General features: G+C 47.2%; 1 protein-coding gene and 1 pseudogene across 1 annotated transcript; both read right to left on the reverse strand.

Moving 5' to 3' along the window:
- Nucleotides 1-1,049: 1,049 nt before the first annotated feature.
- LOC116839413 (interferon lambda-3-like) lies at nt 1,050-12,730 on the reverse strand. The gene is made up of 5 exons (XM_075069815.1): nt 12,575-12,730; nt 11,391-11,468; nt 10,217-10,360; nt 9,333-9,413; nt 1,050-1,219 (listed from the first exon to the last, which is right to left on the reverse strand). Exons 1-5 carry the CDS (start codon nt 12,728-12,730, stop codon nt 1,121-1,123), a joined length of 558 nt encoding a protein of 185 aa, XP_074925916.1. The 3' UTR covers nt 1,050-1,120.
- Nucleotides 12,731-17,775: 5,045 nt separating this feature from the next.
- LOC142047350 (interferon lambda-3-like) overlaps nt 17,776-18,751 on the reverse strand; it is a 3,398-nt pseudogene continuing 2,422 nt past the window's right edge.

An 18,751-nucleotide genomic window follows, 5' to 3' on the forward strand; every position in this document is an offset into this window, starting at 1 on the left:
AGTTAAAACAGCAGCATTTTACTCAAGTGGAGTGTGTCACATATACTGTGGTAAGTATAGGATATTAATTATAGTAGGTGCTTTTTGGTCAATTTAAAGGCCCCATAATATACAGTCCTGCCACCAGGGGTTCCCTGGGATTTGCTATAGTGGGAACACTCCTATAACTTTACACTTTTCATTATTTTAAGTATCTCTGTTATGTCCCCTCTCACCATCCAGCTAATCTAAGCAGTATTAATGTCTTCAGTTTCTCCTCATCTGGAAGTACTTCCCTGCCTCTAATCACTTTTGCTCGTGTCTATTTTTGGAGGTGATGAGATCAGAACATACTGCAGTCAGCAAGCAGAGGATCAACCGTCAATTTGTATCATTTCACTTTTTATTTTACATCTTCCAGTTTTTTACATTAAATATGACAAAAAACAGTCCATTTGATAAATATGCACATAAATAAATGATAGATACAATAAACAACTTAAATAAAAATCAGATTTGTTTAAATAAGAATCGCATCAAATGGCTTAACATGATGTCAGCCAGTGAAACAAAAATAGATTCTCGGAATCTGTCTAATACAGCAACACCTTCCATGCATCAAAATTATTGCGTTTTCCAGCATCTTTCTAAGACACTAATGAAATACTCACTAGTCTGTAAATCAAAGAAACAAGTGAAAAACCTAGTCCTTTAAATTAAAATAAATAACGGCAACACTTAACGTACTATTGGCAAATAGTTTTGTGTAGCAATAAACCAACACAATAAATAATAATATCCTCCAGGGCCATATTTAATCCCACTGAAATCACTGGCCAATCTCCCATTGATTTCAGGGGGAACAGGCCCTACACTTTAGCTGCAGTTAAGGAATTGGCCTGGAACCAATCAGCTACTGGCAATTGGAGTCGGCGAGGTCTGTTCCTGGAGATCAGTTGTATGTGAATCTTTTGTTCAGAGATCATGGGTGATGGGTATCTGTGGTAAAACGCCAAGGAGGAAAGAGCATCACGCCTGGTTAAAATACAGTGTTCTGTAGGAAGGATTCAGGGTTCCCATTTGCTGGGCTCTGCAGTGTCTGATTAGATGCATGAGGTGAGACCGCGTAAAGACCTGGCTTTTAGGTGCAGGACTCCATGTAGGCTGCGCACTTCAAGTCTTCGTTCAGCAGTCGGAAGAGATTGAGGACCACAGATGCTTCCAGGCACCCTGGAGTTTCCTGGGATAGGAGAGAGGGAGTGAACACATTTGTAACAGAGAATGGCTGGCTAGCAATGGGCCAGTGAAAGCTACCGTGGGCCTGATGGAGGTGGGAGGTGCATATAAATAGGGATCACAGAGCATGCAGAAAAAGGGTGAACAGAAAAAGGGTGAACAGTGTCTACAGGGACATCTAGGAAAGATATTCTGAATTAACTGTGTGAATTTGAAATGGGTTAGTTAAATGTCATTACATCCCCGTGTAAACACCCTCATTCAAAATTAAAGTGGTCTTAATTTGGTTACTTCACTTCACTTCCAGAAATAACTTTAACTCTGAATAACAACATCCATACAGAGATTTAGTGCAGTTTAACTAATCCACTTCAAACTCACATCTCTAGTTAATTCAGATTAATTTTCCTGGATGTCTCTGTGTAGACAAGACCTTACAAACACTCTAACCTAAGGAAATACTCATTTACATGGTGCTCTAATGTGCTGTAATTCTAAGTATATAACAATGTGTGCTGTAGTCTATTACATTAACCAGTGAGTATGAATGAAGCAAAAGGCACAATGACCTGGGGTAATAGTAAATTTGAAGGGTATTATCTTTGGCCATATCTGATTCCTAAGAAGGCCTAGGATTGGCAGATCTGTATGACTGAATTATCTCTGAGCCTCTTTTCCCATTTCTCAGCACAGCATCTACACCTCTTCAAAGCAAATAGCAAGTTGGTGTAATGCTTTGCCAACAGTGTGAGGGAGGGAGGTTTTCAGATTCAGCAGCATTTTACACAAATGCAAATGATTCCACCAGGTATAAGGTGCAAAGCAATGGAGGATCAGACGCCACGTGAAACTCTGCTATTTGCATCCCATGGGAGGACCCAAACTAGGCCTCACGGTAATGGCAGTTTTCTGGATGCCTGGTCTGTTATAGTCTGCAGCAGATGTAATGGCCCTTTCTTCTTCGAGTGATTGCTCATATCCATTCCAGTTAAGTGTGTGCGCGACACGTGCATGTTCGTCAGAAGACTTTTTACCCTAGCAACACCCGGTGGGTCGGCTGGGCGCCCCCTGGAGTGGCGCTGCTATGGCGCCGGATATATACCCCTGCTGACTCAGCCACCCTTCAGTTCCTTCTTACCGCCCTTGTCGGTCGTTGGAACAGTGGAGCGCGGCTTAGCTGACCTCCACTTCCCTAGCTACTCGTAGTTCTCTCGTTCATTATTGTGTAGATAGTTGTAAACTTTTTATATATTTATACTTAGTTTATCTGTTTATAGCATAGTTAGTGTAATATTGTTAAGAGGGGTTCGGGGATTAGCCCCTTCCCCGCACCTGGTGCCGCGGCCCATGCCCAGTTCACTGGGTTTCAAACTGTGCTCGGCCTGTCGCAAGCTGATGCCAACAGGAGATCCACATGACTCCTGTCTGAAGTGCCTCAGGGAATCGCACCTGACAGCTAAGTGTCACATTTGCAAGGCTTTCAAGCCACAGACAAAAAAGGAGCAGGACTTCAGACTTAAACAGCTCCTCATGGAGGCGGCTCTCACCCCTCCGCCTTCGGCACCGAGCGCTGGTCAATCGGTGGGCAGAAGCACCTCCTCGGCACCGGACCGTGCCGGAACTGCCAAGGCCTCTTGGCACCGGCCATCGCTGGTACCGAAGTTGGCTCCACGCCACGCCCTCTCCCTGAGGTCGAGAAAGGCTAAGACTCCTGCTGCTTCTGTGCTGCCTGCACTGCAGCCAGAGAGCTGGTCTAAGTTGGATCGCCCGGCGCCAACACCCACCACAGCACCGACAACGTCGATTCCGGACCCACAAGGGCTGTCGAGTCCGGCGCCTGTTAGCGCGCCGGCGCGTGCCGCGGTAGAGCTCACTATCCCATCCACGCCGGAGACGTTCTCAACGGCAAGGGATCTGATTGCCATGACAGAGTCGACGCTGCCTCTATCCCTGGCACCGCCGGTGTGGGTAATACAGTCTATAGGCAAGACGGTTTCCGGTGCCGAGTAGAGCAACACACTTCAATGTCGTCCCACACAGACAGCTCTTATGCTCAGGACCGCGATTCTGATGTGCCCACCGGAGTCTTTCAGGAGGCCCAGACCCAGGACCAAGGCCCACATCAGTGGTCCTTCTGGACACCTTCGGCGTACCACCAAGCCCAAGGTGCTCCAGTAGTTCCGTCTTGCTCTGCCCTATCAGAGCACCGAGTGCCAAAGGCAACAGCTAGCCGTCCCCCTCCGGCTGGAACAGAGGAAGCACCAGTCCACTCACCGGTCTCCCCAGTCCCACTGAAGCAGGAGGCTACCCAAGAGCAAGAGGCCACACAGGACCCGCTCATCCCCGGCATTTCCTCTTCCTCGGATGAGGCGGTGGCAGGAACATCCTCCTCAGGCCCTCCTCCAATCGACCTGAGAGCCCATCAGGACCTCCTCAGGAGGGTAGCACTCAATATGAACCTCCATGTGGAGGAGGTCCCAGAGGTAGAGGACCCGGTAGTGAGCATTCTGTCGGCGGATACCCCCACTAGAGTAGCTCTATCATTTATGCGGACCATCCAAGCCAATGCCAACACTATATGGCAATCTCCAGCCTCTATCCCTCTTGCGGCCAGGGGAGTCGAGCGTAAATACATGGTACTCTCTAAGGGGTATGAGTATTTGTATGTCCATCCTCCTCCCTGCTCACTAGTCATTCAGTCCATGAATGAGAGGGAGTGCCATGGCCAACAGGCACCAGCCCCGAAGTCGACAGAGGCTAGGCGAATGGACCTGCTCGGCAGCAAAGTGTACTCAGCAGGTGCCCTACAGCTCCAGGTGGCAAATCAACAAGCCCTACTCAGCCACTATAATTACAACACCTGGGCGGAGGTGAGTAGGTTTACGGAGCTGCTCCCTCAGGACTCCTGCCAAGAGTTCGCTGCCTTCTTGGAGGAAGGGAAAAGGGTGGCCAGAACTTCCCTCCAGGCCTCGCTAGATGCAGCCGACTCAGCAGCCAGGATTCTGGCCTCGGGTGTTGCCATGAGACGCATCTCATGGCTGCAGGTTTCCAACCTCCCACTGGAGCTGCAGTATACCATCCAGGACTTGCCGTTTGATGGTAGAGGTCTTTTCTTGGAAAAGACTGACCCTAGACTGCAAAGCCTGAAGGACAATAGGGTCATAATGCGTTCTCTAGGCATGCATATGCCGGTGACTCAATGCAGGCCTTTCCATCCCCAGCCTCACTGCCCGTACTTTGTGCCTAGACACAGACAAGACTTTGGCAGGTGGCAAGGACGAGGTGGGCGTAGATGCCAGTCAGGACCCCAAGGGACCAAAACCAAGGTCCCTCAAAACCACCAGCGGGACCTAAGTCCAACTTTTGAAGGTGTGCCCGAGGACGGCGTACCAGTTATAGGCCAGGATCCTTTTCCTCCCTTCTCCAACCGTCTCTCCTACTTCCTCCCAGCGTGGTCCCAGTTAGCCTCAGATCTCTGGGTCCTATGCATGGTGAAATATGGATACCACCTCCAATTTGTTTTAACCCCGCCCTCCCAACCTCCAACCTCGTCCTTCTTCAGGGACCCCTCTCACGAGCAATTCCTCTTGCAAGAGGTGCGGACGCTCCTCGCCATGGGAGCAATAAAGGAGGTACCAAAGGATGAAAAGGCAAGGGGTTTTACTCCCATTATTTCCTAATCCCCAAGTTGAAGGGAGGTCTCAGACCTATTCTAGACCTGCGAGGACTCAACCAGTTTATGACAAAGTTGAAGTTCCGCGTGGTATCCCTGGGGACCATTATCCCATCCTTGGACCCTGGAGACTGGTATGCTGCCCTCGATATGAAGGACGCATACTTTCACATCGCCATTTTTCCTCCGCACAAGAGGTACCTTTGCTTCGTAGCCGACTGTCAGCACTTCCAGTTTACGGTCCTGCCCTTTGGCCTTTCTACGGCCCCAAGGGTATTTACAAAGTGTATGGCTGTAGTTGCTGCATATCTCCGCCGACGTCGGATACACGTATTTCCGTATCTGGACGATTGGCTCATCCGAGGAGCCTCTGAGACACAAGTCACCCAGCATGTGGGCATCATCAGGGGCCTATTCACACGTCTAGGCCTGATGATCAATATGGAGAAAGCCACTCTGGTTCCCACGCAGAGGTTAGACTTCACAGGAGCTACCCTGGACTCCAATCTAGCCAAGGCTTGCTTACCACAGCCGCGGTTTCAGGCAATGGCAGCAATCATCTGAGGTCTACGGAATTTCCCGATGACCTCGGCTTGCACTTGTCTCGGTCTCCTAGGTCACATGGCTGCCTGCATGTTCGTGACCAAATACACCAGACTCCGCCTCCGTCCTCTCCAAACTTGGTTCAACTCGGTATACTGCCTGGGCAGGGACCCAATAGACATGATAGTCACCATTCCCCCGAGCACTCTAGGCTCCCCAGACTGGTGGCTGACTCCCTCCCTGGTGTGTGCAGGGCTACTGTTCCATCCGCCTAAACCCTCAATGTCCCTGACGACAGACACGTCATCTCTCGGCTGGGGCACTCACCTCAGACGCCTTCGTACTCAAGGCCTCTGGTCATCTCAGGAACTGGAGCTACACATAAATGTCCGAGAGCTGAAAGCAGTCCGCCTGGCGTGCCAGGCATTCCAGCAACATCTACAAGGCCGTTGTGTCTCAGTGTTTATAGACAACACAATGGCCAAGTATTATATAATACATAAACAAACAGGGAGGACTCGATCTTCCCACCTTTGTCAGGAGACCATCCGACTCTGGGACTTTGCATAGCCCACTCGATAGACCTGGTAGCGTCCTTTCTCCCAGGGGTTCACGAACACTCTGGCGGATCAACTGAGCAGGTCCTTCCTGTGCCACGAATGGTCGATACGCCGGATGTTATTCATTCGGTGTCTTCTCCAGAGGTGGGGGTTTCCCCTCATAGACCTGTTCGCCTCTTGCACGAACAGGAAGTGCCAAGCGTTCTGCTCCTTCCAGGGTCTTTCACCAGGGTCGATCTCGGACGCATTCCTAATGCCGTGGAAGGCTGCTCTATGCCTTCCCACCGTTCCCGCTGGTTCACAAGGTCCTACTAAAACTCCGCAGGGACAGACCACACCTAATCATGATCGCTCCAGCATGGCCCAGGCAACACTGGTACACCATGCTGCTAGACCTGTTGATAGCCAACCCAATTACCCTGCCACTCCACCCAGACCTCATAACTCAGGACCACAGCAGTCTTCGCCACCCAGACCTGCAGGCCCTTCACCTCACGCGTGGCTGCTGCATGGCTAAACCAGTCAGAGTTACGTTGCTCTGCTTCGGTACAACAAGTACTCCTGGGTAGCAGGAAGCCTTCCACTCGGTCAACATATCTGGCCAAGTGGAAGCGTTTCTCCTGTTTGTGCGGAATGCAGAATGTTACTCCCACTGAGGTCTCGATCCCTACCATATTGGACTACCTCTGGTCTCTTAAGCAGCAAGGCCTGGCGGTATCTTCACTGAGGGTGCACTTGGCGGCCATCTCTACCTTCCACCCAGGGGAGAGTGGCCGCTCAGTATTCTCGCACCCTATAGTTACTAGATTTCTCAAGGGCCTGGAATGCCTATACTCCCAAGTACGCTGCCCTGCCCCTACCTGGGACCTCAGCCTAGTCCTAAATAGACTTATGTTGCCACCATTCGAGCCGTTGGCAACTTGCTCGCTGCTATACCTGTCCTGGAAGACAGTTTTTCTCATAGCCATTACATCGGCCAGACGAGTCTCTGAGCTTCGTGCGCTCACAGTGGACCCACCGTATACCGTCTTTCACAAGGACAAGGTGCAGTTGCGACCACATCCAGCGTTCCTCCCTAAAGTGGTATCGGCCTTCCACACCAATCAGGACATCTGCCTTCCAGTCTTCTTCCCGAAGCCGCACTCATCTTGACGGGAACAACAATTGCATTCCCTAGATGTCCGTAGGGTGCTCGCATTTTATATTGAACGGACGAAGCCCTTTCGTAAATCGCCCCAACTCTTCATTGCAGTGGCTGACCAAAGGAAGGGCCTACCTATCTCCTCCCAGAGGATCTCCTCTTGGGTGACGGCGTGCATCCGCACTTGCTATGACTTGGCTCATGTTCCCTTGGACCATCTCACTGCACATTCTACCAGAGCTCAGGCTTCATCTGCTGCCTTCCTGGCTCATGTACCAATCCAGGAAATATGTCGCGCAGCTATCTGGTCCTAGGTCCACACTTTTGTTTCGCATTATGCTCTGGTTCAACAGTCTAGAGATGATGCAGCCTTTGGCTCAGCAGTTTTGCATTCTGCCACATCTCACTCCGACCCCACCACCTAGGTAAGGCTTGGGAATCACCTAACTGGAATGGATATGAGCAATCACTCGAAGAAGAAAAGACGGTTACTCACCATTGTAACTGTTGTTCTTCGAGATGTGTTGCCTATATTCATTCCAAACCCGCCCTCCTTCCCCACTGTCGAAGTAGCCAGCAAGAAGGAACTGAAGGGTGGCTGGGTCAGCAGGGGTATGTATCTGGTGCCATAGCGGCGCCACTCCAGGGGGCGCCCAGCCGACCCACCGAGTGTTGCTAGGGTAAAAAGTCTTCCAATGAATGTGCAGGTGGCGGGCGCACACCTAACTGGAATGGATATGAGCAACATATCTCGAAGAACAACAGTTACAAAGGTGAGTAACCGTCTTTTCTGATATGAGAGATTTACCAGCTTTCTGAACTAATTCAGTCTCAGGACACCTAGACTGCAGAAAGCCCGGGACAATATACAGGACACCATCCTGCACTGGCCCCATTGGACGGGAATGGAGGTGATGATCCTGTATAGATTTGTTCCCACTAACATGTGATGAAAGTTCATCTTGTGTGTTTGCCATATGTACTCACCATCTTCTTGGCTGCGTGGAATTTTTGGAGCCAGCTAGTCAGCCTCCCGGAGCGTTGATGGTTGTCAGGCTGATGTGTGGTCTGAAAAGAAAATTAATACATGAAGCAGAGTAGAGCACATGAGTAGAGATTTCAGGAACAGTGGCTGAGCCTCCTTCCTCTTGGTACAAGCCCGAGGCACAAATTGGTTTGATTGAGTTTATCTCGTTCTTTAGACATGTGGATTCCATGTTAACCTTCTGTGTTCTATTAATAATACCAAGCATTTGTATGGTATTTTTCAACTTCAGAAGTTCTTGAAGCATTAACTAAGGGCTTTACTGAGATCTGTGGGAATAGCTCTGTGTAGGGGGAGGAATGCCTTGTGCTGCCCAGAAGAGCTCTGGGAGGAACTCCACCTAATAGAAACAACATGCCCTGGAGCTGAGTGGGGTGCAGCATACTCCCCCAGTTTATGCAGCCTTCCATGGGTCTGTCTTCTCCTGGCTCCTCCCCACTTCCACTGCGATGTTCTGGGGGGCACATGGAAACAACAGTAGCTGTGCTATAGAGTACAGTGTCTGCAGTGATACCAGACTACACCCCAGGAGCCAAACGTGGGGACATACCCACTTGCACAGTAGCAGAGCAGTTGGGCATCATCTGTCCCTAACTAGTTAATCAAGTTAATTAGATAATTAGATTATGTATATGAGCAAGGCACACAGCAGCTACGTAATCCAGATACTTTCATTGTTATACAGGGGAGTGCAAACCAAAGTCCCCAATTACTGGCACAAGGATTACTAGATCCTGGATCCACTTAAGAAATTAGTGCTGTTGGGAGTTCAATAGACAACTCCCAGCCCCACTGTGGCAAGAGACATTTGCAATCCAATACTCACGCAGTTCTTCAAGTCCTCTCTGATGTGCCTCAGGATTTCTAATGGCCTCCCAAGCGGCTCGGACAGATTGGGATCCCTAATGTTTTCCAGCACGTCAATAACGAGGTGCAGCTCCTCCTTTACCAGGATCACTCTGTCGTGCACCTAGGGAGAGAATGTGCAGGTAAAACTGTGTGTCCAGGGGAGTGGCAGACACAGAGATATCTATGTTCACAGCAGGTAGGANCACTGGCCCCATTGGACGGGAATGGAGGTGATGATCCTGTATAGATTTGTTCCCACTAACATGTGATGAAAGTTCATCTTGTGTGTTTGCCATATGTACTCACCATCTTCTTGGCTGCGTGGAATTTTTGGAGCCAGCTAGTCAGCCTCCCGGAGCGTTGATGGTTGTCAGGCTGATGTGTGGTCTGAAAAGAAAATTAATACATGAAGCAGAGTAGAGCACATGAGTAGAGATTTCAGGAACAGTGGCTGAGCCTCCTTCCTCTTGGTACAAGCCCGAGGCACAAATTGGTTTGATTGAGTTTATCTCGTTCTTTAGACATGTGGATTCCATGTTAACCTTCTGTGTTCTATTAATAATACCAAGCATTTGTATGGTATTTTTCAACTTCAGAAGTTCTTGAAGCATTAACTAAGGGCTTTACTGAGATCTGTGGGAATAGCTCTGTGTAGGGGGAGGAATGCCTTGTGCTGCCCAGAAGAGCTCTGGGAGGAACTCCACCTAATAGAAACAACATGCCCTGGAGCTGAGTGGGGTGCAGCATACTCCCCCAGTTTATGCAGCCTTCCATGGGTCTGTCTTCTCCTGGCTCCTCCCCACTTCCACTGCGATGTTCTGGGGGGCACATGGAAACAACAGTAGCTGTGCTATAGAGTACAGTGTCTGCAGTGATACCAGACTACACCCCAGGAGCCAAACGTGGGGACATACCCACTTGCACAGTAGCAGAGCAGTTGGGCATCATCTGTCCCTAACTAGTTAATCAAGTTAATTAGATAATTAGATTATGTATATGAGCAAGGCACACAGCAGCTACGTAATCCAGATACTTTCATTGTTATACAGGGGAGTGCAAACCAAAGTCCCCAATTACTGGCACAAGGATTACTAGATCCTGGATCCACTTAAGAAATTAGTGCTGTTGGGAGTTCAATAGACAACTCCCAGCCCCACTGTGGCAAGAGACATTTGCAATCCAATACTCACGCAGTTCTTCAAGTCCTCTCTGATGTGCCTCAGGATTTCTAATGGCCTCCCAAGCGGCTCGGACAGATTGGGATCCCTAATGTTTTCCAGCACGTCAATAACGAGGTGCAGCTCCTCCTTTACCAGGATCACTCTGTCGTGCACCTAGGGAGAGAATGTGCAGGTAAAACTGTGTGTCCAGGGGAGTGGCAGACACAGAGATATCTATGTTCACAGCAGGTAGGAGTGGCTTGCTTAAGGAGACTTTCCAAATCCATGGCCAATGGGAAGAGTCCTAAGACGCAGGGGAGGTGTGAATCCACTCTGTACACAGAGCCTGCAAGTCATGAACCTTTGGACTCTGTTACTCACACCTTCCTTCCTTGGAATCCAACAACATTTTGTGCTTCAGATCCATCTCAAACCTTTTTTATGTTACAAAAGTCTGAAGACATATTTGGGCAGTGCAAGCATTTTTTTTTTTTTTTTGCTGGTGATTTGGAGAACGGTTTCTGGATCTTCAAAGTGGCTGTACATAGGTGTGGATATGGTTTTAGGGAACTAAAATATTCTCTCATGGGAAACCAAAATACAGAAACTGAGGATTTCCTGCCACACGACCTGGAGCTGCTTATGTGAGGGAGGTTAACCAAGTTCAGACTCAAAATAGATGATAAAGACACTTGTGGAAGAGTTGGAAGTGACAAAGCCTTTGGTTTGTTGAGCCCTGAGGATAAGGTTAGTATCATGCCTTGTATTAAAAGGAAACAGTAATTTCAATTTGTCAGGGCCAAGCTAGAGATGTTGAGATGTAAATTGTTTCCTAGCTCAATTATTTGATACCATCTGAAGCCAGACAAGATATTGTTCTGTCTCCTGCCCCTGTTTTTCAGTGCCTTGCCTTATCATGTGCTAAATATTGTGCTGCAATATTTAAGCTGGTTCACAGTATCAATGTTTGTCTGGCTTCTCAGCCCTAAGGATATACAAAATATTGAAATAAAAAAAGGGCCAGATTCCAAGCTCAGATGACTCTTGTGTCATTTGGGAACAAATTCCCTGTCCATATTATTCTGAATCTACAAAAGGATCACCTGAAATCAGAATATAGCTTGGAAAGAGACAGTACTGCAACTTTGGAAAGAAGCAAGTGCTATTTTGTAAACTCGTCTCTCTTGGCAGAGGTCTTGCTTACCGACAGCTCTTTGACTTCCCAGTTCCGGTGGAAAATCTTGGTGTTGCATTTTCGGTCTGATAACAGCATGATGTCCTCCTGGAGGCACAAAATGAGAACACAGGGAAATGTGTAAAGGAAGCAAAGCAGGGGAGAAAGTGTCAAATTCTGCCCTCAGTTACATCATATAACCCCACTGAGACAAGCAAAGGGGAAAAATCCTGGCAGAATTTGACTCAACACCTTGATCCCCTAACAATGCTGCTGTCCTAGAGTCCTGGCTCTTTCCAAGAAGGTGCCAAAGACAGGACAGACGTCAATAACACACTCTTGTCATATTGCTTTGCTGGTTTCAGGTTATGAACTGCATTTGTGCAGGAGTTTAACTGAGAACCCGGCATCGTTTAACTCTTGACAAGGAGGATAACTTGAGCACTAAGCTGAGAGGCGCACTTCTTCAGCTTCAGCATTAGTTAACATGGAATGTTTGCACGACTTAAATATAAGTGACTTGATCTCTCTAGTGCTGCTTGATGGCATGACATAAATTTGGAGTCCTCAGATTGTCTGTTTAAGGGACCAGACTCAGTTTCTTTGGAAGGGAAAGACCACAGATAGTGAAAACCTGGGTCTCATTCTCTAGGTTTGATGATAAGTCAGGACAGAGTTTGAACCCCTTTCAGAACTTTTTGAGATTTAAGATTAAGGACGACTGACTCTATAAGAAATCCGAGCTGGCCAGGCCCTAGCCTCCTTAGCCTGACTCGGATCAGGAACACCCACTTAGACAGATTGTCTCTTCTTTCTCTCCTAGCTCCTTTCTAATAGTAAGAATCCCATTCTTTCCCTGCTATTGTCTAATCTGTGATTCTGCCTTCGATCAGTTTCCACCTTCCTGCCCTGTCCATGACTCTCTCCACATCTATGATCCCCATTCCCCAAATATCTGAACTGTTGCTGGAGCTGAACATTCTGAGCTTTGCCCTTTAACTAAGACTGGGTGAGGGATCACCAACAAAGAAGATCCAGATAGAGAGACTTCCCTCTATTTTAGCTGCAACTCTATACCCCATTTTTCCTAAGCATTTGCCTCCCACCTTATTTCAGCTGCCCATGGTAATATGCGGAGAAGGCAGCTGCTGAAACTACAGCCTAGCGCTCACATTACCATTATTGCCCTACTTGTGTGTCTTCTTTGCACTTACAAATCTGTCCTTGACATTCTTGAAGGTCTCCAGTTCCCGGGGTGGCAGGGACTTGTATTTTGAGAGGTGGCACTTCTTCATCGGAGCACCTCTGCGAAAGGCCTCTGGAGACATTGTCCATAGGGTCAAGACCAGGAGCAGTTTGCAACCCACCATTTTTCCTGTTGAATCAGAAAGGGGAATTCCACACATCACTCCATTTCCATGTTATGAGGAGTATAAACTGTACTGTTAACAGTCTGACAAAGTGGGGGAAGAAGGGGTGCAGGAAGGTGAGGGCTACAATCAAATATATACATTGGTGGGTTGACCCCAAAGATCACAGTTGAGCAAACTCAACTCTTCCACTCACAAATGTTTTCAGATCAGGCCTCTTAATTTACAGCCCCCAGCACTAATAATAGAAACTAAACTGGCCAGATACTTAGAGGGATGGATAATGTTTGGGCCTCACTCTTCAGAGTAGATCACAGCAGATCAGTCTAGTAAGCTCAGATGCTAGACAGGAACCCCAGACTTAGTGGCACGTACCTTGGAGCATGTTTGCTGGGAAATCGCTTTAGTCCCCTCTTCTTCCTCAGGGTTGCTTGGCCTCCCTCGGGTCTGTGAATGTTGCCTCTCCTTTCCATTGCTCTTGCTTTTATACTCTCTAGGAAAAAATAAAATGAAATCTTGTTTTCCGTTAGTCAAAAGAGAAAAACCCGCACGTTAGCGTCGCTGCTTGATCAATGGAAACTGGAAAGTGAAAGTACGGCAGGTGCGTCTAGCTCGTAACCCTCTGCCCTCCTGCCACTGCCACTGACAGGGATTCCCAGGTGAGGGAACTTCTGCATGACATCATGACCAAATGATGCAAGGTTTCCTTGCCTAGAGTAGGCAAGTTCTGTTTCTAATCTTAGCATTGCCCAGTTTCCGGGTTTGCTGTGTCATTGTAATAATCCAGCGAGCAGCCTTTTCATTCATTTTTTCCTCCGCCCTCAGGAGTGACTCTGCGAGTCATCACTGATCAGCAAAGGACGGGAGGACAGTGATTTGAGTACTCACACAAACGGGCAGAAAGGGGCTGTTCCCAGAAGGGAGCCTTCCCTTGCAGTCTTGATAACATTCAGGTTAATTATCCATGTTTATGATTTAGCTGGGAAGCAAGGGCCTAGGGGAAGGAGAACCTGGGAAGCATTTTTGGCACTACTACAAGGGGGAAGAGCCAGCCACAGGCTGTCTGAGACCTGGGCCAGGGAGGCTGAGAACCAGCGGCCTGAGAGCTGGGCCAGGCTGAATGGGAGTGTGGCAGGGGAGCAGGCCGAGGCTGGCAGGAGGTTGGTAGAAGCTGCAGCAATAGTACAATACAGCCTAGGGGAAAAAGCAGAGAATGGAGGACTGAAGCAGAGAGGTAGCAGCCTTCCAAGGTACTCCAGACCCAGGACACTGGCGTAGAGAAGGACTCTTCTTCACCACTGGGGAGGGGCTGTGTGTTCTCAGAGGCACAGACATAAATAAGGGCCATGTGCCAAGAGGAGTTTGTAAGCTGGTAGCTTGCAACAGAGGCTCTGACAAGTAGCCAACAGGAAGACACTCACAGACTCTCCCAGTTAAATCACCAGCAACAAGCCTGAACTGTGGCCTGTGGGACCTACAAGCCAATATTTAATTTCCCTCCACAAAGGGATGGCTTACCAAGGGCAGGCCAAGGCCTTGGCCTGAGTCGCCCCTAGGGCAAAGATGCACTTGTATTCAGCATGAGGAGTGGCCGAAGTTGCAGAGTTAGGAACCAGCCCATGTAACCTTTTTTTGTAACCGGTCAAACCACTGTAGTGAGGGAACTTGCCCCCGTTCATTTCTTCCAAGCCTAGTAAGGAATCGTTGCAGTTGGGCTGTGAGTGCATGGGCCTGTTGAGTAGAGAAGCAGGTTGACAAAGACTCTGCAGAATACTTCTTTCTTCAACCTTACAGCCTCTTCTGTCGTCCTTTCATACCAGTCCGATCTCTGAATGTTTCTGGCTGCATCTAGCTCAGAACCCTTTACCCAGTCTGACTTGCACTCAGCCTATACATGTCATGCCTGGTGAGCGTCTTACTCCCATGGATTCTTTTAAGTAACTTCTTTGAATGGTTTCTTATCCCTCAATTCAAACCCCTGCAAACAGACGGTGCCTGGGGAACAGCGGTGCAGAGCATTTAATCTTTGGCACGTTATTTACTTTTAGCTGCTAATTAACTGGGTGGGGGCATCAAGACCAAGTACACACAGACAGAGAGACAGACCCTTGTTTAAAAGTTGGGGCTGTAGATGAAATGGGTCAAAGAGAAATCTATGAGGCCATCAGATCTGATAACTTCAACAGAGGCTAACAATGAGGTGAGCCTGAGTTCAACCCTGACGCAATCTACACTGATGGCATATGAACTCTGAATCCAAGACTGTGTGAACATGGGGCTGGTGGAAGAGTTAGTTATCTTTCCTCTTTTTCTGCCTTTGACTTTCTGTTGTTTTACTGACTCTCCAGCCATCTCTGCTGCTCAGGTAGGTGACCAGCTGTCCCCGTTCTGAGGGGCAGGCCTAGCTGATTCAACTAATATCAGAATTTATGCTGCTTTCACTAGAACCAGCTTGGCCATCTTGTTAGTCTTTTGCTCCACTAGGAACCTCCACCCAGCCTGACAATTCACCTTTCGGTATGACCTGTTGTAGTCTCCCTTTTAACCAGTTCCTTATCCACCTTTCAATTTTCATATTGATCCCCATCTTTTCCAATTTAGCTAATAATTCCTCATGTGGAACTGTATCAAATGCCTTACTGTGACTGTCTTGAGTAAAAATCAAAGGATTTAGAGATATGCTTTGCCTGCGTGTCCACAGCATAAATGAAAGAATAATACCTGCATATCTGATTTCTTTGTGGACCTTGGAAGCAATGTGAAATCTTGCAAAATATTGCTTCCAGCCTGTCCATTGTAAAGGTTGCCAAAGTAGACATTCGCTGGGACACTGAAGAGTGGCATGTTGATGAGATCCTGCAACCTTTCTTGCTCTGTTCCTTCTGTCTACAACCTCTGTGCTGTTTTCCTTCTGTTTCTGTTCTTAGTTTACTCCTGACAACAAATCATGTTCTCCTGTACCAGCAATGGCCGGTCACAGACCTTGCTTATATATACCAGATATGTTTCATCATAAGATTCTTTAATACTCTACCAAAGTATGACTCAGTAAGCTTTTAAATAAGGTATTTTGCACACAGCACCTCGTGACTGAATAGTATAATACAGTTTAGCATCCATTACTGCCTGTTCCATCCAAAACCAGCCAGTAGCAAGTGAAGCATGCCTTTATGTCAGGTCAAGCACAGACAATCCAGAGTGGGCAGTGCCAAACTACCATCCAACGGAGACATCCGGCCTCCATCCTGTAAGGCAAAGAGTGGAGATTAGAGCGAGGCTGAATGACTCTGCATTCAGGAAAAAATGTGACAGTCCTTCCGGTTTGTATTTAAAAGTCTCTGATCAGTGTGTAGTTAAAGCAGCTGCTGTGGGGAAAGCAATCTACACTGAGCTCCAGGAGTCGGCACGGTCAGTTCAGGAGTATTGCTGTCAGTTCAGTGGGAACCCTCAGTTTAGAGTCATCTGCGAACTTGCTGAGAGTGCAGTCCATGCCATCCTCTAGATCATTAATGAAGATAGTGAACAAAACCAGCCCCAGGACTAACCCTTGGGACACTCTACTTGATAGTGGCTGCCAACTAGACATGGAGCCATTGATCACTATCCATTGAGCCTGATGATCTAGCCAGTTTTCTATCCACGTTATAGTCCAGCGTACAGGTCTTTCAGTTCTTTTTTCACTTGTGAGTAATGTGGGCTGCTAGTAATATGTTCAGAATCAGGTTTTGTTCAGAATGACGTAAATTCTACTGCAGTGAATTGTGGTCTGTTGTCTGTCACTAGTTGTTCTGGAATACCAAAGTGAGGAAAAAGGGCACTTCAGTTTCTCGGTAACGCTGTGACATGTTATGTCTTTCAAGTATATTTATTCTATATATGCTGGGGAAAGAGGAGGCAAGTAGTAGTGCCAATACTAGGATCCAACAGAGAGATCTGGCTTCCGTCCTCTAAGGCAAGGAGTGGAGATGAAAGCAAGGCTGAAATAACTCTTGCGCTCAGAAAAAATGTGACAGACCTCGTGGTTGGTATTTTTAAAGTCTCCGATTAGTGTACAGTTAAAATAGATATTGTAGGGAAAGCAATCTATACTCAGAGGGAGGCAGTGTGGCCTAGTGGTTAGAGTGTAAGATCAGCTCTCAGCATTCTTGGCTCTGTCACTGGCCTGCTGAGTGATCTTGGACAAGCACTTCGCCTCTCTGTACCTTAGTTCCCCATCTGTGAAATCAGGAATAATGAGAATGACTTCCTTTGTAAGGCACTTTGGGATGTACTCTTGCCCAGCACTGTATTGGAGGTGGGTTTTATTACCCAATTTTCTGTTTACACATTAAAAGATTGTTTTCCCAGGCCTTGGCATTCCTATTTGTTCACAATTATAGATAAAAAGGCACAATCTTCTTAATAGATAAATATATAAAAATAAATAGCTGATCCATAATAAGCAACACTATGGTTCAAGTTAGGAAGTTATGCAAACCAATTATTCTTAGTTGGATAATATGTAAAGAAGCAGCATGATAATATACTCTATATAAATAGAGCTGTTGAGGATCTGTACAGTAAGAACTTCCAAACTCCAATATTAATTTGTTTCCTGAGGTTGTTTCTAAGAGAGCTGAAGCCATGCCTAGTGTGTAAATCTGAGAACTGGAATGTTGTTTTTTAAAAAAATTAAAGCTTATTAAATGTTTCCAATATTTTGGGATTGTTACTCTAACTAAAATGCTTGCATACAGTGACAATACAATTACATTCAATAAATAAATATCCCCAGAGGACCAAATCCTAGTGAAGTCTAAGGAGACTAGAGTTCTGCACCAGCTGGAAATTGGAGTATCCTGGAGGCCAACTGTTGTGTAATGCTTTGGCATAAAAAGATGGAATCAGTTTGACTGGGGGGACCTAAGATCAGAAGCCAGAGGGAGAAGAAGATGAATGTTCCTGGTTCACACATGTCTTCTCCCAATATCTGTGCAGTGCTCTCAGGCTAAGGACTCTCCAGTTTTAGAGTAGATGTGCACAAGGGCACTGCAGAGACCAGATGGCTACACACAGAGCTCCATGTAGGCTGTGCATCTCAAGTCGTCGTTCAACAGCCGGAAGAGATGAGGATCACAAATGCTTCCGGACAGCCAGGTGTTTCCAGGGAAACAAGAGAATATTTACAACAGTAAGTGTGAATGGGTCCAAATTAAAGCCACCACAGGTACGTTGCCTAAGTAGGAGGCAAGTGCATATCTATAAGAAGCACAGAAGATGTGGAAAAAGAGGGTGAGTGCTGGAAACAGAGCAATGTGAATGTGGATTTCTGTAACCCAAGCAGATGCACACACAAACTGCAATTGAATATGCTATCATGAAATGCAGCATAATTCAAACCATACATTAGCTGTTGCTGTAGTCTGTGACATCATTGCACAGTGGATCTGAATAGATCAACAGGCTCATTTTATTGCATCATTTACAAATAAAAACTAAGAGATAATAACAATAGAAATCTCCCTGCTCCACTCCTCATCCCGCATTTCCTAAAAAGCCTGATTTATTGCAAAGGGTCAAAATCCCTGGTGGTATAATCTTCTTACAGGCTGTGCTGGGAAGAAACAGTCTAGCAGTCAGTCTAGCAGCAGACACAAGAAGTTTTTTGTATTGAGATCTACTAAATTTGTGCACAACTACAGTCCTGGGATTATTGAAACAGAGTGGACAAGGCACCACAGAATAATTGCAGTAATCCCGCCCTGGCCTCTGGGATGGGAACCTAGTAGGCTTGTTCCATCTCTAATTTGCATGGAAGTTCACTTTCCTCATTGTCTCCAATGACTACTCACTGTCTCTTTGCTCTCATGGAAATTTTGGAGCCAATTGTTCAGCTTCCTGGAGTGTCGATGAGAATGAGTCTGTCTGGTCTGAAAACAAAGTTGATACAGATGGGTTGGTGTACAGAGATTTCAGCCAACAGTGGACCAAAGCCCTTTCTCTCCAGGAGCAGAGCAGTTCTTGCCCTGACATAGTCTAGGC

This window comes from Chelonoidis abingdonii, chromosome 10 (assembly GCF_003597395.2).
Source record: "Chelonoidis abingdonii isolate Lonesome George chromosome 10, CheloAbing_2.0, whole genome shotgun sequence".
Taxonomy (NCBI): Eukaryota; Metazoa; Chordata; order Testudines; family Testudinidae; genus Chelonoidis; species Chelonoidis abingdonii.

Excerpts from the sequence above, each read along its gene's own strand:
- LOC116839413 (XM_075069815.1), bottom strand. The coding sequence starts at position 12,730 with ATGGTGGGTTGCAAACTGCTCCTGGTCTTGACCCTATGGACAATGTCT. Across the intron at positions 9,414-10,216 it reads GAGAGGACTTGAAGAACTGC|ACCACACATCAGCCTGACAA; the intron begins GTGAGTATTGGA and ends TTTTCTTTTCAG. Across the intron at positions 1,220-9,332 it reads TCCACGCAGCCAAGAAGATG|GAAACTCCAGGGTGCCTGGA; the intron begins GTGAGTACATAT and ends CTCCTATCCCAG.